Source organism: Myxocyprinus asiaticus, chromosome 13 (assembly GCF_019703515.2).
Source record: "Myxocyprinus asiaticus isolate MX2 ecotype Aquarium Trade chromosome 13, UBuf_Myxa_2, whole genome shotgun sequence".
Taxonomy (NCBI): Eukaryota; Metazoa; Chordata; class Actinopteri; order Cypriniformes; family Catostomidae; genus Myxocyprinus; species Myxocyprinus asiaticus.
In genome coordinates, this window is record NC_059356.1 from 8,717,072 (window position 1) to 8,733,649 (window position 16,578).

Here is a 16,578-nt window from a genome sequence, read left to right on the forward strand (position 1 = left end):
TGAGAAGAGGTTTTTTGAATATGCTTGAAAGAGAACACCAAAAACAGAAGAAGGAGAAAGTGAAAGTGAAGGCAAAGGGACTTAAATATTTATCTGTTTCTCACCCACACCTATTATATCTCTTCAGAAGATATGGATTTAACCACCACAGTAATATGGAGTACTTTCATGTTGCCCATTTGTGGATTTTGAAGCTCCAAAATTCTGGCACAAATTCACTTGCGTTGTATGGACCTACAGGGCTGAAATACTCTTCTAAATATCTTCATTTGTGTTCTGTAGAAAAAAGAAAATTATCCACATCTGGAATTACCAGTGGGCAACCCCACCTTTTTGAGTTGTGTGCATGTTGATTAAAGTATAATGGCGGAAGTAAATTGTTATTTTGACTGTACAGTTTAGTATGTATGCATTTTTTGTATTGTTATTAAAGAATAGCGATAAAGCTTGCCAGAATATAAGACTCAGTTAGCTGGTTCATGAAGCGGCAGGCATGTGCAATAAAACTAAATTTCCCATTATTATATGTGCTACACGAGAATGATAAAATAGATATATAATGCATCAGTTTAACACTTGACATGCATCTTTGCTTTACTTTTTGTTGCATTGGTGCTCAAAAGCTTCTTGTCTTTGTCAGTAAGTAAAAAAAAAAAAGATAGAAAGAAATATGAAATAGCAAAATGGTTCCATTCTTTCTGATTAAAATCACATGAATGCACATCACATCGTATTCATGACTTTCAGCTTCGTAAATACGAATATCCTAGGAGGATTTGAATGTACCATATATTTAAAAGATTTGCTGCCAAGAACTGTCCACTTATATAAGAAGATGTCTGACAAAAATGCCCTTTAAATGCAGTCAATATTTCATTATGTCATATTCATTCATTTTTACTCTGACTAAAGTGGTGTAATTTTGGTTGACAACAATATTTTATTTTAGTAGACAATAATGTGCAAAATGACAAATACATGTATCAGACTGTAACAGAACAAACTTTAACCAAATATTCAAGTAATAAAAATCAAAATTATGAACTGCTTACATTAATTTAAAAATGTATCAAACATATTAAAGATTAATAAGTTTAATATGTAATACTAAACAACATGAAAAAAGCTGTCCTAAAAACCTGAGCTCCTGAAATAAGTATTAGCTACCTTTGAGAAGTTACTCTGTTGTGAATTAAAACAATATAAAATGGAAACAGCATATTCAAAATGCAAGTTACACATTGTTATTTAATTCTGGCTTATAACTTTGTTTAAGTTCATCTGTTCATTGTTCATTTGTTCATAATTGTGATATTATGTTTATATTGTGGATACAGCTGATTATTCTCACATATATAGGGTGTGTGCATTTGGCAACAATGGACAATTTGCCGCAAGTTTGACACACAGCTAATTTGCATGTGAAAATTATCAGTGGTGAATCTGTAGCAAATTTGCCACGAACTGATGCATTTCGGCCAACAGAGCCTTTCTCAGAGTGTGTCAGGATACTAATCAGTTACGGGTGTAAGTGTAATTAACTAGTCTATGGAGACTAATAGTCTTTCTATTAGTGTTACCACATTACCATTACCATCTACACAAATCCACATACATGTTCACTTATTCATATAGTATGCAGATATGCATACTTTAAATGCATTTAATACTTTGGCAAATAACAAAGATCTGGTAATCAAGCCAGGAGATAAAGGTGGAGCAGTCGTGATATGGAGTAGAAATATGCATACGGAGGAGTCTTATAGACAACTAAAGGATCCAAACGTTTATCAATCATTACCATGTGACCAAACAGTGACAATGAAAAAGGAGCTATAGTCCATCTTTACTGATGCAAAAGAAAACGTGGATTACGCAAAACAAATGTAAATTCGTATTGCTTGCTTTTACCTTCAAAAATGTATATAAATTTGAATAAGCCTCCTGGATGTCTTATTTTCTCCAATAAAGGAAGCCTCTTAGAACCATCCACACATTATATTGACTCTTTTATCAAACCTTTGGTACATACCTACCAATGGATTTGATTAAAAAGATCAAACAAATTGAATCATTGACCCAACAACGTTTCTGGTAGTTGTGAATGTGGCTCTGAATAGCAATATCAACAATGGAGAAAGTCTGAGAGCCCTGGGACGCCTTGGAGCCTTCATACGTCTCTTTTTAGAAAAAATGTTTCAACATTTTGCATGCAAAGAGTTTTTATACAAAACACCTAAAGGATAGCATACCTCTAGGACAGTTCCAAACACTAAGACACATTTGTGATCAAGATTTTATACTTCACTCTACAGAAATGACAGATTGTCTTAGGAGTAGAGGATATAAAAAACTATTGTGGATCAAGCACTGAATAAAGTGACACAATCACAACAAAAGTATTTACTTGAAAAGGAACCTTTTCCACTGAATATAGTACTGCTTCACAGCATATAAAATGGAAAATCAACAAAAATTGGGGAATCATTCAAAGTGACCCAAGATGCGAGAGAGCTGAATTCACAACAATTGACCAGTATTTAAAAAACTCACCAAGTAATGGTGCAGCAGTGTCGTTGCGCAGTCAGTTACACACAAAACAAACAATGACAGCTACTTAACATTCATGAAATGTTCTTTGTAAATGACACAGAATTAACATTGTAAGCACTGCCTCTTTTATCTGCAGGGACTGAAGGACACCATCACGCTCTCAGCAGCTAAAGACACTGTACCCATCCAGCCTTTGAACCAAGGTGTCCTGTTCAAGAATGACACAGCAGGTACAGCCGGAGTAGATATCTCTTGTCAGGTGTCTCCTCCCCAGCAGTCCCTGTCTGATAGAGCTCTGTTAACTGTGACGGGCCGCCGGCTGTCCCGGGTTAGCATTGGGGCGGAGAGTTATCCAGAGACTGTGGAGGCTCTGATGGAGTTGGGCAGGCTCAGAGACAGGCATGAGAGTCTGGAGACCCATGTGAGGCAGCTGGAAGCAAACAAGGCTGGTCAGATCCAGCTTCAACATCTCAGTGATCTCCTTTCTGATATGGGTATGATATGAAATGCTTAAAGTAATTAAAGTAATTTGCTTAAAGTGCTTAATATTTTATATATGCATTTACTTGTAATGGCCAATTATGCTGTGTATGTTTTTAATATAGGATATTCTTTCTATAGGTGAGAGGCAGATTCCTGACCAAATACCAGAGCAGCTCAATTATCTGAAGACCCTAGTGGATAGTCTTATAGCTGATAAAAAGAAGGTATGAGGACCACACACACACACACACACACACACAAACACATTGTGGCATCGTGAGAGGGCGTTTGCTGCAGGGGAGATACATTGCTCTAAGATGGCTGGAGCAAGATGGTGCCTTGGCAAGAACTACAGCTCCCAGGTCACCATGCGATGAGGCTAGTGGCAAGATGGCTGCCTATTAAGGACTGCAAAGCCAAGGTTGCCACCTAAGGAGAGCAGCTGCACCTAATGAAGTGGTAGGGCAGTGGTAGCTCAGCGGTTAAGGCTCTGGGTTACTGATCAGAAGGTCAGGGGTTCAAGCCCCAGCACCGCCAAGATGCCACTGTTGGGCCCTTGAGCAAGGCCCTTGACCCTATCTGCTCCAGGGGCGCCATATCATGGCTGACCCTGCACTCTGACCCCAGCCTAGCTGGGATATGTGAAAAAGAAGAATTTCACTGTATATGTGCAAATGTATAATGTGTGATAAATAAAGAAGATTATTATAATTATTAATTATGAGGGTGGCAGCGTGATCTGATGAGAGGCTGCACACAAAGGAGAGTGTGTGGGAGTAAAGACTGGCTAGGTGTGTGTGGAGACAGACACGTAACTTTTGTTAAGTTGTAAACTGAAGACAATTTTTATTTTGAGTTTATGAGCTGAAGAGATTTGAGTTTGTAAATTAGAGACTTTTTGTTAGATTATTAAAACAAACCACCATTCTTGAGAGTCTGCTTGAAGCCATTTTTATTGGACAGCTCCACAGTTAAAGAACCTCAGCCCCGGGGTCACGTGACACCATGCAAGAAGCAGACGTGTGACCGACGAGCTCTGCGCACTTTGCTAAAATTTTAATTATATTCATGTTATAATCTGGTGAAATTTGATACACCTAGTTACACATTTGCTCTTTGAGGCAAATCATGGCAAAGAAGTCAAAATCCTCGGGCTCTGGAGACATTAAAAGACACTTACATGTTCAGGATGAAAGCCCCGACAGGCCTACAGACCGGGGACTCGATTTGGAAGGCGCGGCGGGAGAGGTGATCCAGCATCAGTTGTCCAACATGTCGGTGATGTTGACAAAGGTTCTTGCTGACTTGGAGGATCTCGCTGTAATACGTCGATCGATTACGGCGATGGAAATAAAATTCTCTGAGTTAGTTACAAGAGTGACTGATGTTGAGAGACGAATCGATTGTCTGGAATCTTCAGAGAGGGAATTAACCGCTAATCCGCCCACGACCAAAGTTGATTTGGAACATCTCCTTGAAAAGCTTGAAGATCTTGAGAATAGAAGCCGCAGGAATAACGTTCAAATTATTGGAATTCCTGAGCATGAGGAGGGCAGAGATATGGTGAAATTCCTAGATGAGCTTTTCCCGAGTCTGCTCGACATAACAGGCCACAAGCTGGAAATCGAGCGAGCTTACAGAGTCCCAGCTCACAGATTTGCTGAGGGAGATAGGCCCCGATCGATTCTGGCCAGATTTCTGAGATCATCTGATAAAGATCATGTGTTCCGCCAGGCGAGGAGCAAAAGGAAGCTTTCTTGGAAGAACCATAATATTTTCTTGTTCCCGGACTTTGCGAGTTCGACAAGAGAGAAACACGATCGGTTCAAGGAATGTAAGAAACTCTTACATCAGCGAAAGATCACTTTTGCTCTGATGTTTCCGGCCAAACTGAGAATAGAAACGAAGGACGGTCGCAAAGTATTTACATGTCCCAATCAGGCAAATGTCTTTTATAGAATCAATGGGTGAGCAAACCATTGGGTGTTTCTCATGTGAGTGGGTCGACTCGCTGTACTTATTCTGGCTTTTGGGTGTCATTTTGGTTTCTTTTTTTTTTTTTTGCGTTGGCTCCGCCGAGCGGCTGGAGTTTGTTTAGTGAATAAAACTTTTCCTTAAAGAAACTTTTGCATTGACGAAAGATTACTTTTGCATTGAAGTTCCCGGCCAGTTTGAGAGTGGACACTAACGGATGACCGCAAAATATCTACATGCTCACACAAGGGATGTCTTTTATAAAGTTGACGGATTGTGTAAGTCATGATATATACTTTTATGCAGCCTCCGGGTGAATTGACTCGACCATCCGGGGAACCGGGTTGCCGGTTTTGTTTCTTTTTGTATTGGTTCCGCCTAGCGGCTGGAGCTTGTTCTATTGAATAACACTCCTTTGGAACAGCTGTGGATTAATCTGTTCGTTCTTCGTGCTTATTCCTCCTGCTGGCTGGAGTTTGTTTTGTTGAGTATTTTTATGGGACATTGGAATGATTACGTCATCCGCTGAACTCATAACAGCCGGCTCACTGAACGTTCGTTTGTCTGTCCGAGGAATCTGAACGGTTTTATATCAGCTGGAATTTGTTTTGTGGAAGATCACACCTTTGAGACAGTTCTGTGAATGAATCTACATGTTCTTTGTGTTCATTCTTCCTATTGGCTGGGGTTTATTTTACAAAGTATTTTCTGTTATGTAATTTTTGTGAGGCAAAATTGAGCAATCCGATGGCAAAGTTGTCATGGGGGCTCGTGGGCATTCATGGACCTTTTGAGTTTAGAGGGATTGTCGCCGGTTGGTGCTTTCGTGCGCATTGTTAATGCACATGTTTTTCTTTTTTCTGTTTGTTTTGTTTGGGGGGAAGTTCGGGGTTTGATTGTTTCACTAATGGGGAATGTGGTCTGTATAATTTTGTTTTTGACACACAATTAATGTTTTCTACTATATCAAAATGTCAAATGTTAATATGAGTGTACTATCTCCACATGGAATGTAAATGGGTTGGTGCACCCCATAAAAAGAAGGAAGGTTATTACTTTTCTTAAACGTAAGAAATATGATATAGTGTTTCTTCAAGAAACACATCTCTCCCCACAGGAAGCTGAAAAATTTGGGAAGATATGGGGTGGACATGTTTTTTTTAGTGCTGGCTCAAGTAAGAGCAAGGGAGTCATTATATTGATTAATAAACATCTACAATTCAAATGTCTCAAACAGACTAAAGATAAATTAGGGAGAGTCATTAGCTGAAATTCAAGGGCAAAGGTTGATTTTGGTTAATATTTACGCACCTAACACTGATGATCAGGGCTTTTTTAATAGATCTTGAAGGGATGCTGCAAACCGCTGGCACACTCATGATATAATATTGGGAGGAGACTTTAATCTTTTGATGGATCACAGTGAAGCAAAAGTGTGTAAACCCCCTAGAGCAACATTGACGCTTCACAGGATGTGTAAAAATCTCGGTCTTACGGATATTTGGAGACTTTTGAACCCATCTGGATGGGACTATACATGTTTTTCATCAGTCCAAAAGATTTATTCTAGAATAGATTTTTTTATATATCCAAGTCCCTCATTTCATGTTGTTGATTGCTCAATTGGAAATATCTTAGTCTCAGATTACGCCCTGGTGAGTTTAGAGGTGTTGCCATATACAGAGAAAAATAAATCATATAGTTGGTGCCTTAATGTGTCCCTTTTGCAAAATCCTGATTTTCAACAAATGTTAAAGACTGAAATCAATGTTTATATGGAGACCAACTGGTCCTCAGTATCCTCTGTGGGCGTGGCTTGGGAGGCACTTAAGGTGGTTCTTAGGGGTCGGATCATACATTATGCCTCATTCACCAAAACATCCAAAGCACAAGAACTTGTGGAGTTGGAAGGAAATATTAAAAATGCAGAGGCAGAGCTGAAGCGCTGTTTGTCATCTGATGGCCTTAGAGAATTGACCCTATTGAAATACAGATATAATACTATTTTGTCGTGGAGTTTTGGCTATTCAGGGCAAGACAGTCATACTTTGAGTCAGGGGACAAAGCAAGAAAACCTTTGGCTAGATATATATAAAGCGAGAGTCTTTTTCTACCATTCCCTCAGTGAAATCTGCTGGTGGTGAAATATTTACCTTGGCCATTGATATTAATAATGCTTTTAAAGAATTCTGCTCTGATCTCTATAGTTCCATGTCTTCGTCTACTGATGAAGATATTAGAAACTTTGTGGAACCATTAGATCTCTCTAAACTGACGACTGAGCGAGGAGGAGTTTAAACTGACTTGGAGGATCTTGGCGAGGTTATTAAGGCCTTACCTACAGGCAAGGCTCCGGGGCCTGACGGCTTTGCCACTGAGTTTTTCAAATCTTATGCTACAGAACTGGCTCCACTTTTGCTAGAAGTTTATACTGAATCATTAAAGAATGGAAAGCTCCCGCCAACCATAACACAAGCCTAGATCAGTCTGATTCTTAAAAAGGACAAAGATCCAAGCGAGTGTAAAAGTTACCATCCAATTTCCCTGATCCAGTTAGATGTAAAAATTTTGTCAAAAATTCTGGCTATTCGATTAAGTTATGACATCTCTTATACATATAGATCAGGTGGGGTTTATTCGAGGCCATAGCTTTTCTGATAACATTAGGCGTCTCATCAATATCATGTGGTCAGTAGCAAATGAACACTCTCCGGTCACTGCCATCTCACTTGACGCCGAAAAGGCATTCGATATGGTAGAATGGGATTATCTTTTTAAGATTTTGGAAATGTAAGGGTTCGGGAGTACTTTTTTGGTTGGATTAAGCTACTTTATAGACACCCTGTAGCGGTGGTACAAACAAATGGGCTAATTTCAGATTATTTTACTCTGGATAGGGGCACCCGGCAGGGTTGCCCTCTTTCCCCATTATTGTTCTGTCTTGCCCTGGAACCATTAGCAGCCGCGATAAGAAAGGAGGATGATTTTCCAGGGGTGATTGCGGGAGGTATGGCGCATAAGCTTTTGCTTTACGCAGATGATATTTTATTATTCGTCTCTGACCCTCCTAGATCTATGCCTTGCCTCCACAGAATTATTAATTCCTTTTCCAAGTTGTCAGGATTTAAAGTCAGTTGGTCTAAATCCGAAGCTTTGGCTTTGACAGCGTACTGCCCAATAACAGCTTTTCAGCTGGGAATTAAGTATTTGGGAATTTTATTTCCAGCAAATTTGTCTGATTTAGTTAGTCAATTTCGACCCCTTAATAAAAAGGTTTTCGAATGATGTGGACAGGTGGGCTTCATTACATTTATCGATGATTGGGAAGGTTAATGTTATTAAAATGAATTGTATTCCAAAATTCAACTACCTACTACAATCTCTCCCTGCAGATGTCTCCCACTCTTATTTTAAGCAATTTGATAGTATAGCGAAGTCCTTCATTTGGAATGGAAAGCGTCCCAGGTTACATTGCAACAAGTTACATAGGCCGATTGACAAAGGTGGGCTAGGCCTACTCAAGATTTTGTTTTATTATTATGCATTCGGTCTCAAACATTTAGCTCATTGGTCACTTCCACCTGAGAGAGCCCCTCCCTGGTTTGGAATTTAACAGAAAGTTATTGCCCCTATTTTGCTATTACAAAGCCTTTCTATTAAACTAATTGGAGAAGTTAAGTCGCACCCCATTATCTCGTATCTGCATGCGCTATGGACAAAAGTGTCCAGAGTGTTTAAATGTTGCCTCAAGCATATGGCTAAACCCAAAGTTGCGTATTGGTGAGTCCCCTTTCTGTAGGTCGGAGTGGATTGAGAGGGGTGTTAATACACTCGGTGACCTATATGAGAGTGGTGGGTTGAGATCGTTTGAAAATTTGGTCCAACATTTCAAGATTCCTAGATCTCAATTCTTAAGGTATGTATAGCTGTGCCACCTGCTTTGTACTATTTTTGGGAGTAGCATACACCCCCCTAAAAGGGCAGATACTCTAGAAGTGGTGATTACTGCTTTTGGAAAAGGTCATGAGGCATCAGTGTATTACTCCCTGTTAATTCAGGATCTGGGGGATGGAGCTTCAACTTCTCTCAAGAGATTATGGGAGAGAGATTTAAATTTGGTATTGGAGGAGGGAGTGTTTGCTAAGATTCTAAAAAACGTCAAGTCTACATCTAGGGATTCAAGGGTGCGTCTGATGCAATTTAAGAATTTGAATTGATTATATTGGACCCCCTCTAGATTGTATAGACTTGGTCTTAAAGACACACCCACCTGCTGGCGATGCCAATCAGAAGACGGGGACACAACCCATGTTTATTGGGGATGTGTTAAAATACAGGAATTTTGGTTAAAGATTCAGGGATTTATGTGTGATGTGTTGGACACAAGGTTTTCATTTTGTCCCAGACTCTGCATTTTGGGTGATGGGGAAGTCATACATTTTGGGGATACCCACTTGAGAGGTTGGGTCCTGTCCAGAGTTATGGTACCAGGTGAATAATACTCAGGGGGTGGAAGACGGCTGAGGCACCCTCATTTCGGGAGTTGTGCGGGGAGATGAGCGAGGTTGCGACATTTGAGGAGGCAATCTTAAGAAGGTTAGGAAAGTGGGATTTGTTTAATAGGAAGTGGGGTGGATATTTGGATTTTTTGGAGGGTTCTCGGGGAGGGGCAATGGAGAGGGATTTTTGAGTTTTGATTTGTAATTTTTAGTTTGATGTGTATGTGCACTCTTGCTTTTTGAAAGTATTTTTTTTTTAGTTTGTTTCTAATTATTTGCTTTAATTGTAAGAGACCACTGTAATGCGTGTTTGTGTCGGGTGGGTGGGGGGTGTTCGGGGGGAAGGGTTTAATTTATATATCTGATTCTGTATTTTATGTTGTGTCTATTGTTTTTTTATGAATGGAATCAATAAAAATGTTAATAACAAAAAAGTTCCGCAGCCCCTCTTAATGCCACAACATACACACATATTTGACAGTGGTTACTTCCCATTTACTTCCCTCCCAATGGTAACCACATTGTATTTTCAGGTTTAATATAAAAAATAGGAAAACCTGACCCACATACACTAGTTTATTTAACTTTCTAAATGGGAAGAAAATATAGACTTACAGTATTTTGTTCTTAAATTAAGCTAATTTTAATAAAAAATTATGTGACTGTGGTGACATTTTTGCAAAATTACTATATGTGGTTCATTACACACATCGCTGCAGTTCCGAGGTGAAATTTCCACTGTGTGGTGCAAGAATCAAGTTACAATTTTTCCCTCTTCTCTCTCAAATGAGGTTTTTAAGTTAATGCTCTGTCGAGTTTTAAAATCAACAAAACCAGCCTCGCTACCCTAAACCTAAACCTTACCGATAGTGTCATAAAAGCAAATGAGAGATGAAAAATGGAGTTTGAGTTCTTAAAATTAAGTTTGGGAGGAGCTCTCTCATCTAATCTGCCAATCAACCTACAGGCTGCAGAGTATATAAGCCATCGTTTACTTCACTCTAGTGACAGTCTTCCAGCATCCCTTCACCTCCCCATCTCTTTCCTCAATCGTCCAAGAGTTCCTGCCCTATAGCTTCCTCGATATATTAAGTAGTCTCTTGGGGGTGGGGGGTGCATTCAGCTGATCACAATGTATAGTCAGAACATTAATAACGTGAAAAATTACTATTACAATTTGAAAAAATGTTCAGAACTTCTTAAACTACTTCAAAGAGTTCTCATCAAAAAATCCTCCACGTGCAGCAATGACAGCTTTTCAGATCCTTGGCATTCTAGCTGTCAGTTTGTCCAGATACTCAGGTGACATTTCACCACACACTTCCTGTAGCACTTGCCATAGACGTCTTGTTGGGCACTTCTCACGCACCTTACAGTCTAGCTGATCCCACAAAACTCAATGGGGTTAAGATCCATAACACTCTTTTCCAATTATCTGTTGTCCAATGTCTGTGTTTCTTCGCCCACTCTAACCTTTTCTTTTTGTTTTTCTGTTTCAAAAGTGGCTTTTTCTTTGCAATTCTTCTCATTAGGCCTGCACCCCTGAGTCTTCTCTTTACTGTTGTACATGAACATGGTGTTGAGCGGGTAGAATTCAATGAAGCTGTCAGCTGAGGACATGTGAGGCTTCTATTTCTCAAACTAGAGACTCTGATGTACTTATCCTCTGTTTAGTTGTACATCTGGACTTCCACATCTCTTTCTGTCCTTGTTAGAGCCAGTTGTCCTTTGTCTTTGAAGACTGTAGTGTACACCTTTGTATGAAATCTTCTACTCAAAACAATGATTGACTGACAAGTTTCTAGAGAAAGCTGTTTATTTTGTCAATTTTTGTCCTAATATTGACCTTAAGACATGCCAGTCTATTGCATACTGTGGCAACTCTAAAACAAACACACAGACAATGTTAAGCTTAATTTAACGAACCAAATAGCTTTCAGCTGTGTTTGATATAATGTCAAGTGATTTTCTAGTACCAGATTAGCAATTTAGCATGATTACTCAAGGATAAGGTGTTGGAGTGATGTCTGCTGGAAATGGGGCCTGTCTAGATTTGATCAAAAATGACTTTTTTTCAAATAGTGATGGTGCTGTTTTTTACATCAGTAATGTTCTGATTATACTTTGTGAACAGCTTAATGCCACTTTATTGAATTAAAGTAACAATTTCCTTCCCAAAGAGCGAAATCTCTACATTATTCCAAACTTTTGTCTGCCAGTGTACGTTTAACCCTTCATCACTCAAAGATTAAATGGACAGGCGAACTCGTGAAACGCAATCGCTGAAGCAACCACATTATATTGCTGTGCTTCTGTGACACTTTTAACTCGTGATGATTTTGCATCCAAGTGCAACACTCTGTCAGTTGAGCTACTGTGCAACTTAATATGCTTGAATAAGCTTAAATGTAGTTGTGTATTTGTGCAAATATATTGTTGTGTCTCCTTACAAGTCATGCACTTTGATAAGATAGCATTGTGTGAGTAACAGAGAAAAAAGTAAATGTTTATGACATGGTAATTTGCAGTTTTACTTGTAATTTTTGTTAAAGTGAATAAAAGTAATTCTAGTTGTAGTGTCACTAGTGTAATTTTTATCAGGAAATGCGCTGTAAAAATTATTTTGCAAAAATGTAGTAATGTGGTTCTTTGACACCTGGTTGCATAGACCAACCATAACCCTAAAATATAACTATATACTGTATGTCACTAGATTTTTACTCTCTGTATTAACCACTTCAACCACCATAAAAATGTAAGATTTTTTTCAGATTTAGCTAATTTCAGGGGAAATTTTTCAGCAGTTTTGTTCCTGAAGTATTTCTAGGTAAGAAACCCACATACACATTACATCTGAAGCAGCATGTTACAGTGTAGATGACTCATGCTGTAGGTGTCAGAGCTGGAGAGTGTGTTGATGAACACTGGGTCAGTACAGGCATCTGCAGGAGAGAGAACAGCTTCAGACAGCAGCCCGGAGACACGCCGCACAGATAGAGCAGCTGAATGTACTCATATCTCACATCAGGTACTCACATCTGACAGTGTTAGAGTACAATTAGCCTGTCACTGACTCTTGAGACATGGGACAAAACATTGTACAATTTTATCTGCCATTCATTTTGAAAATAACAACATTTCCACTCTGAATTTATTCAGAGATTGAATAATTGCACAAGCAATCTCCAAGACACGGGTTCTGGTCTCGTGTAAACCAGGAAGTAATCACATTCACTCCAACACATGGGTTCTGGTACCATGGAAATCAGGAAATGTAAGCCTAGTTCTCGCAGGAAGATCTCAGGATTCATTCATCAGGCATCACATCCAATCACAATACAGCCTCCACTTCATAAACCTGCCAGCTGCCTCTCATTGTTTTCATACTTCTATGTCCCTCCACCCCAGCTCCACCAGTCTAGGTCCCATCCTGAGCAGGGGTAAGCTCTGCTCCCCTGCCCTCATCGCCTCCGGCAGGATCTGACATTTCAAGCAGCATCGGAGCGCTGAACTGTAGGATGGGGCTTACGCCAAATGATACAAGTATCTTTTCATTCGGATATTCTAATAATCTTGTGTCTTTCTGGTTAAAGTAATCACATTCACTCCAAGACATGGGTTCTGGTCCCTTTAAAGCAGGAAGAAATAGTGTTCACTCTGAGACATGGGTTTTGATCTTGTGTAAACCAGGAAGCAATCACTTTCACTCTGAGACACGGGTTCTGGTCCCATGGAAACTAGAAAGTTATTACATTCCCGCCGAGACTTAAGTTGTAGTCCCATGGAAACCATGAAGTTATCATATTCACTCCAAGACACAGGTTCTGGTTCAATGAAAACCAGGAAGTTATAACGTTCACGCCAAGACACAAGTTAGGGTGCCTTGAAAAAAAAGAAGTAATCATGTTCACTCTGAGACACAAGTTCTGGTCTCATGGAAACCAGCAAGTAATCACGTTTACTCTGAGACATCGGTTCTGGTCTCGTGGAAACAGGAAGTAATCATGTGCACTCCAGCATACGGGTTCTGGTCCCATGGAAACCAGGAAGTAATCATTTTCACTCCAAGACATGGATTCTGGTCCCTTAAAAACTAGGAAGTAATCACATTCACTCTGAGAAATGTGTTCTGGTCCAGTGGAAACTAGAAAGTAATCACATTCACTCCAAGGCACAAGTTTGGTACCTTGAAAACCAGGAAATAATCACTTTCACTCTGAGACGCTGGCTGATTTCAGATTGGCATACTACCATACTACTAATACTACTTCAGCCACAGACAGATATGGCAGAAATAGTAAGTAGTATGGGTAGTAATCTCATTCCAAACTCAACCATGGGTTCTGGTCCCTTGAAAACCAGGAAGTAATAGCTTTTATTCCGAGATAGCGTTTCTGGTCCCATAGAAACCAGAAAGTAATCATGTTTACTTCAAAGCACAGGTTCTGGTACCTTGTAAACCAGGAAATAATCACGTTCTCATAAACAGTGGTGAGAGCGATTCTGAGGTTGCCATTTCAGTCTAGTATGACATTTTTACTCCACTGACAGTTACATTTAGGGTTGGAGTTTGGGGGTCCGTTTATTCATTTATTTGGTAAGTAGCCATGTAAAAAGCGGGATAATATACAATCAGCTGGTCATTATCACAAAATAATCCTTTTTAAGTCCTGATCAATTCCTGATCCCCTGGCGGGGTTCATCATCCCTTATCACTTATATAACTATTTGGTACACAAACAATTTTCAGTCCTGTAATCTGTTTTGTCCCTGTACTCAAGAATTACGGCAGTATACAACTGGTACAGACGATCTGAATTTTTCCTGTATATGTGTAACTTGCAAATTGATCAGTTGTTTAAGATCTTTGAGGTCACCTATAACATACAGAATATCACACACACATACACACTCATATAGGAGTGCAATAGTGAAGCTGGATGCAAAGGTTCAGGTGCTGATGAGAGAGAAGATGAATGACAGGGCAGAAGAGAGGAGCAGCAATGATAGACACCTCCAAGAGCAGGTCAGACAAGCAGATAGAGAGAGAGAGAGAGAGAATACTATCATATCTATTTGTCAAATATTGTACCGTGTAATTTTATGGTTCACCTGTAGTTGAATAGCCTCAGGCCAGTTATTGAGGATATGATAACCTCCTCATCCTGTCCACTCTCAAAAGTCCAGCAGCAGGAGCCAGTGAGGTTCAGCAAAGACAAGGGTCACGCAAGGGGTTTTAGTCTTGCTCAGGGACACGTCCGGTGTTCGGGTCAGGTCCAGGGTTTGGGTCAGGCTCAGGGTCACATCCAGGGTTTGGGCCAGGATCAGGGTCATGTCCAGGGTTTGGGCCAGGATCAGATTCATCTCCAGGGTTTGGGTCAGGATCAGGGTCACGTCCAGGGTTCGGGTCAGGCTGTGGGTCACGTCCAGGGTTGGGGTCAGGATCAGGGTCACATCCAGAGTTCGGGTCAGGATCAGGGTCACATCCACTATTGGGTTCAGTTTCAGGGTAATGTCCAGGGTTTGGGTCAAGAACAGGGTCACATCCAGGGATGGGATCAGGATCAGGGTCACATCCACTGTTGGGGTCAGGCTCAGTGTCACGTCCAGGGTTAAAGTCAGGATCAGGATCATGTCCAGGGTTGGGGTCAGGATCAAGTTCACATCCAGAGTTCGGGTCAGGATCAGGGTCATGTCCAGGGTTTGGATAAGGGTGAGAGTTCTGGTCAGACTGGTCAGGCTCAGAGTTCAGGTCATGGGTCACATTCTAGACCAGAGTTTGGGTCTGGATCAGGAAAGAGGTCAAGGTCAGCTCCCTGACCACCAGGATCAGGGTCAGCTGCAAATAGGAGGTCAAGATCTGGAGCAGGAAATCAGTCAGTTGTTCCAGTGCTTTGATGAACCAAAGTGCATGACTACTCACCTGATGAACCAGGAACATGGCAGGTGTAAGGTACATGACATACATACAGACAGAGAAGGACAGAGATGGTGTTAAAGGGGAATGGAGGTGAAGTTTCATAGAAAAAAAATATAAAGAAAAACTCTTCTGACTTTAAATTCTGATTGGATAAGCCATGATTGAAGTCATAGTGAAATGCTAAATTTACACCTGTGTGATCACACAAGTGTATGTGTGTTTCTGCAGAACACTGAGCTGGTGAGTGATGTGCAGGGAGCCATACTGCAGCTACAGGCTGAGTGTGAGAAACTCCACAGTACAACCAGTCACTTGATAGAAGAACATAACAAGAAACAGATCCACACTGATGTGAGTAAACATACAGACAGTAAAGACCGAATCATAATCAAACTCTGTGCAAGTACATAGAGTAAACTAGCAAGTTAATATTTTTGCTCCAAAATGTGTACAACCGCAATTCATTACACAACACATGTAACACATTTTTAAACATTGCCACAAAGGGATGCTATAGCAGACATTAAAGTGAACAGTCAACTTCTACTGTGAGTTTTCTGTTACAAGCCAACTACTACCGTGGTGGAGGAATAGTTAGAAGAGAATATTGGTGAGCTAATAATTATAATTAGATATAATCAAATGTAATTGTGTTTGCAACAGTCACACAAATAAAGGTTTAGTGATAAATAATTGCATCATTAATTTTGAAATAAACTGTAAATTTGTGCATTCTGGGAAATTACGTGCTTTTCTTACATGGTCCATAAAACGAAAGTTAATTTATTAAATATGATGAAATATAGAAAAATGTCTTTAGGTAACATTTGAAACATGGAGTATTGAAATAATATGAAAATCAAACTGAAATATAGGTTTTTCAGGTTTCAATATCGTTTTAAGGATCACTGGTCCCCACAAGGATAGACAATCAAGATCACACACACACACACACAGAGACAGACCCAATAAATTGTGCCTCTCTCAGCATTTGTACAAGACTATTGAGGAGCTGGACAAGAAGAAAGTTGACAAGGAGCTGGTCGAGATGGAGACTGAAATTGTGAGTAGCTGTTTCTGTATACAGTTCAATAAAACTCAATCAAAGTCCATCTGAACTCTGAGTGTTCCCCATCGGACAGCCGCAGT

The 16,578-nt window shown here is 40.0% G+C and overlaps 1 protein-coding gene across 1 annotated transcript; it reads left to right on the forward strand.

Annotated features, from left to right (window-relative positions):
* Positions 1-2,559: 2,559 nt before the first annotated feature.
* Positions 2,560-15,886, forward strand: LOC127450591 (uncharacterized). The gene is made up of 4 exons (XM_051714824.1): positions 2,560-2,583; positions 2,690-3,047; positions 3,175-3,260; positions 15,658-15,886. Exons 1-4 carry the CDS (start codon positions 2,560-2,562, stop codon positions 15,838-15,840), a joined length of 651 nt encoding a protein of 216 aa, XP_051570784.1. The 3' UTR covers positions 15,841-15,886.
* Positions 15,887-16,578: the final 692 nt, after the last annotated feature.